Raw genomic sequence first — 5,000 nt, forward strand, 5'->3', positions numbered from 1 at the left:
CCAGCAGCAGCAGCAGCAGCAGCAGCAGCAGCAGCAGCAGCAGCAGCAGCAGCAGCAGCAGCAGCAGCAGCAGCAGCAGCAGCACCTCTTTGGCAAGAGCTTCAGCTTCTTGCTGCAGCAGCCGCTTCTTTCTCTCCAGGGCAGTTCGCCGCTTCGCGCTGAGTGGCGCTGCCCTGAAACGCACAAACCCTAAACCCTAAACCCTAAACCCTAAACCCTAAACCCTAAACCCTAACTCTAGGGAGCCCTAGGTAGAGTCTTTGAGAGCTCACCTGTTATTTTCGTCCAGTAAGGGGAGGCTGCTGCTGCTGCTGCAGCTGTGGCTGTTGCTGCTGTTGCTGCTGCTGGTGGCAGTGCTGTTGCTGCTGCTGGTGCTGCTGTTGCTGCTGCTGCTGCCAACGAAATCCGGAATGGAGAAATCCTCCTCTGCTTCCGACAAGGAGGGGCCCCCCCGCAGTCTCTTCCTGCTGCTGCTGCTGCTGCTGCTGCTGCTGCTGCTGCTGCTGCTGCTGCTGTCGCTGCATGCATCGACTGCGTGGCGGCTGGAGGCTGCTGCTGCTGCTGGCGCTGCTGCTGCTAAGCTGTGCTGCTGCTGCTGCTGCTGCTGCTGCTGCTGCTGCCTCACGGGAGAGGAGGAGGGGAGGAAGCAAAGGGCGTCTAGGGGCACGTCGTCGTCAAAGCTGCTGCAGTCAGCTGCTGCTGCTGCTGCTGCTGCTGCTGCTGCTTCAGCATCAGCAGCAGCTGCTGCTGCAGCAGATGTACACGCAGCATCTGCTTCTTGAGCTGCTGCTGCTGCTGCTTCTGCTGCTGCTGCTGCTGGGCTGTTTTTACGCCTTCGGGGCTTCCCCGCCTTTGTTGTTGGCGTCGCTGCAGCAGCTGCTGCTGCTTCTTCTGCTGCTGCTGCTGCTGCTGCTGCAGCAGCAGCAGCACCCTTCGCGCACCTACGGCGCTTGCGGGAGGGCCCCTCAGCTGCTGCTGCTGCAGCAGCAGCAGCAGCTGCTGCTGCTGCTGAGTCTGTGCTGTCGTCTGAGACGGAGGCCAGGGAGAGCTCGTCCCAGGCTCGCTGCTGCTGCTGCTCTTGCTGCTGCTGCTGCGAAGTCTCTGCTGCTCTTGCTGCTGCTGCTGCTGCAGCAGCAGCAGCAGAAGCTGCTGCTGCTGCTGCTGCGCTGCGGCGGGGGCCCATCCCTAATAGACCCACAGCCCCCCCCATAGCAGCAAGGGGCCCCCGGGGGCCCTGGAGGTGTCAGTAGCAGAATGAGGGTTTTATCTACTCTTAAATCTATCTAGGGTTTAGGGTTTAGGGTTTAGGGTTTAGAGCGAGAGGCTAGGGTTTAGGGTTTTGGGGGAGGGTTTCAGTGCCCTCACCAAAGCGCGCACTGCGCTCGCGCGGGAAGCAGCTGAAAAGGGTTTAGGGTTTAGGGTTTAGGGTTTAGGAAGTGAGGGGGAAATGCAACGCGCAAAAAATCAACTCATTTTGGAGGCAATGTAACGCTGCCAATTAGGGTTTAGGGTTTAGGGTTTAGGGTTTAGGGTTTGGGGGTTGTGCCAAGACAACTCGGTGGTGAGGGGCCCCTGAGCGGCCCCGCGAGAGGGTTGTTGCTGACCGAGGGTTTAGGGTTTAGGGTTTGTTGGAGGGTTTGGAGTTTGCAACTCGCCGCTGAGGGTTTAGGGTTTAGGGTTTAGGGTTTGGGGGCTCCCGCGGCGGTTTCCGTGGGGCCCCCGGGGTGTATGGACAGCTCAGGTGTACGTACACCTCAGGGTGTATGTACACCTCGGGCATCTTTTCCAAACCCTCATTTCCGATTTTGTTTCCACTTTTATTTCTAAACCCCAAAACCCTCGGGCTAGCCAAACCCCCCTTTGGCTAGCTGCAGCTAGCTGCAGCTCACAAACCCCAAAGTAGGGTTTAGGGTTTAGGGTTTCCTCGCCACTCTCCACATCACAAGTTCCAAAGGGGGACCCCCAAAAGCACCCCAAGGGAGCCCCTAGGGGGGCCCCCATAGGGGGCCCCCCTAGGGGGCCCCCATAGGAGGCCCCCCTAGGGGGCCCCCATAGGGGGCCCCCATAGGGGGCCCCCATAGGGGGCCCCCCTTTAAGGGGCCCTCTAAGGGGCCCCATAGGGGGCCCCCCTTTAGGGGGCCCCCATAGGGGGCCTCCTTTTAAGAGGTCCCCTAGGGGGCCCCTTTAAGAGGGGGCCCCCAAAAGGGGCCCCCATGGGGGGGCCCCCAGGAGGGTACAGAATATGGGGCGCCCCACAAGGCCCTGGGGTCACCTAGGGGCCCCTGGGGGCCCCCTGGAGGCCCCCTAAACCCCAAAACCCTAAACCCTAAACCCTAAACCCTCTGGGGGCCCCCAGGGGGCCCTTTTGGGGCAGGGGTATTAGGTTTAAAAAGAGGGATTAGGGTTTAGGGTTTGGAGGAGGGTTTAGGGTTTCTAAAAAGTCATTAGGATTTAAAAAAGGGTTTGAAAAAGGGCTTCGGGCCTCACATGACATCTGGCTGGCCGCATCAAAAAATAGTCCATCTTAAACCCTAAACCCTAAACACTAAACCCTAAACCCTAAACCCTAAACCCTTCACGCTGCAGCAGCTTATCTGCGCAAGCTGTGCGCGCACATAACAGACCCCTTTACTTTCTGGGGTCTAGGGTTTAGGGTTTAGGGTTTGGGGATGGGATTCTGCGTATATAACGCACCAACTCCTGCTGCTGCTGCTGCTGCTGCTGTTGCTGCTGCTGCTGCTGCTGCTGTTGCTGCTGCTGCTGTTGCTGCTGCAGCTGACAACCCCCCCGTCGAATGGAAAAAAGATAAAACACGAAGGGGTTAGGGTTTAGGGTTTAGGGTTTAGGGTTTACACATCTGCATAGCAAGCAGTTGAATGCCTCTTGGAGACTTCAAAGCACCTGAACTCGAGTCCTAAACCCTAAACCCTCGCTCTAAACCCTAAACCCTAAACCCTAGGACTGAGATGCTTCTGCGAGCCACTCAGCAAAATCGTCAATCTCCTCTGTGAGCCCCGGGAACTTGGCTGCAGCAGCACAAACCCTAAACCCTAAACCCTAAACCCTAAACCCTAGGCTCCAAGCCGTGAAGCAAACATCCTGAGCCCTACAGATCTGGCAGAGTGCACTTGAGGGTTTAGGGTTTAGGGTTTAGGGTTTACTTACAGCGGAGGGCGGTGAGCCTGCTGTGCATGACAGCTGCAGTGAAGGTGGCGCCTGCGTCAGCGAAAAGGGTTTAGGGTTTAGGGTTTAGGGTTTAGGGTTTGGCTCGCTGCGTCGTGAAGGCCAGCCACCTGCATCAGGCCTTACGGTTTAGGGGTTAGGGTTTAGGGTTTAGGGTTTAGGGTTTAGGGTTTAGGGTTTACCCTTCAAGGCGTCGGCGAAGGCCTGAATCAAGTCCGGCTCGAGGCTGTCGCTGTAAACCCTACAATCTGTAATAACTCCTTTTTCAACAGAAAGGCCCACGTCCTGCGAAGCAGCAAGGGTTTAGGGTTTAGGGTTTAGGGTTTAGGGTTTAGGGTTTGGGGTTTAGGAGCCGCCTGCTGCACGGCCCGCCTCCGGGGCTCGAGGCCTTCTAACCCCCAAACCCTCGCCCCAGTCCCAAACCCTAAACCCTAAACCCTAAACCCTAGCCGCTAGCCCCTGGCTTCCCCCCAAACCTTAAACCCTAAACCCTAGCCGCTATCCCCTGGCCCCACCCCAAACCCTAAACCCTAAACCCTAGCCGCATGCCCCTGGCCCCAGCCCCAAACCCTAAACCCTAGCCGCGAGCCCCTGGCGCGAGCCCCGAACCCCAAACCCTAAACCCTAAACCCTAAACCCTAAACCCTAAACCCTCGCTTACGACGGATCCCCAGGGAAACCTGGTTTCCTGTTGGAAGGAGAACTCGGGGGTTTTCCCGTAAAGCCAGTCCCAGTCTCCTAGGGTTTGCAAATGCTTTTTAAAATTAGGGTTTGCAATTAATAAACCCTCGAGGGTTTGGAAACCCTCGAGGGTTTCCGGCTTCGCGGCCGCGGGCTGTCCGTACACCCCAAACTCCCCCAGGAAACCCTCCGCCAGCCCCGCGCACAGCTGAAGGCAAATAAATAAATAAATAAATAAATAAATAAATAAATAAATAAATAAATAAATAAATAAATAAATAAATAAATAAATTATTTATTTATTTATTTATTTTGTTTATTTGTTTATTTACTTGTGTGCGCAGAGAGCTCGTTGAGGCGGCGCGGGAGGCGGTCGCAGGCGCCGCTGCACGAGGGTTTAGGGTTTAGGGTTTAGGGTTTAGGGTTTAGGGTTTACGTTTTCGTGGGTGATGTCTGGGGCGATTTCCTTGAGGTTCAAAACCCTCGAAGCCACACTAGAAACCCCTTTGCTTTGCAGCTTCAGTTTATTGGGGGTTAGGGTTTGGCTCAAAGCATTTAAATCAACTTCCCGCATCAAAGTCCCTGCAAACCCTAAACCCTAAACCCTAAACCCTAAACCCTAAACCCTAAACCCTCGGAGCCCACAGGCCCCGTCTACGCAGCAGCACGCACCCAGAAAACCGGCAGAGAGCCAGGACACCTGAAGCAGCAGCAGCAGCAGCAGCAGCAGAGGCAGCAGCAAGAGCAGCAGCAAGGGCAGCAGCAGCAAGAGCAGCAGCAGCAAGAGCAGCAGCAGCAAGAGCAGCAGCAGCAACAGCAGCAGCAGCAAGAGCAGCAGCAGCAGCAGGACGCACCGTGGTGCACCCAGAGGTCTCCGACTTTGGCAAAAGCAGATCCTGAGAACTGCGAGCAAACGCAAACATTAGGGTTTAGGGTTTAGGGTTTAGGGTTTAGGGTTTGGGCGTTTCGGGCGTCTGGGCCTAGGGTTTAGGGTTTACGGGCGGCGCGCGCAGCGCCCGGCTGCAGCCCCCATCGGCCTAGGGCCTACGGCCTAGGGCTTAGGGTTTAGGGCTTAGGGTTTAGGGTTTAGGGTTTAGGGTTTAGGGTTTAGGGTTTTAGACGCAGAAGCAGGCCTG

At 56.5% G+C, this 5,000-nt stretch overlaps 1 protein-coding gene across 1 annotated transcript; it reads right to left on the reverse strand.

The window, feature by feature from the left end:
• Positions 1-85: 85 nt before the first annotated feature.
• ENH_00073170 (hypothetical protein, conserved) lies at positions 86-1,183 on the reverse strand (the record flags this gene model as incomplete). Its single annotated transcript, XM_013582702.1, has 2 exons — positions 86-173; positions 273-1,183. Coding segments are annotated over 2 exons (999 nt in total), but the record flags the coding sequence as incomplete, so codon positions are not given.
• Positions 1,184-5,000: the final 3,817 nt, after the last annotated feature.

The sequence above is a fragment of the Eimeria necatrix genome, genomic scaffold (assembly GCF_000499385.1).
Source record: "Eimeria necatrix Houghton genomic scaffold, Enh_scaff72, whole genome shotgun sequence".
NCBI lineage: Eukaryota > Apicomplexa > Conoidasida > Eucoccidiorida > Eimeriidae > Eimeria > Eimeria necatrix.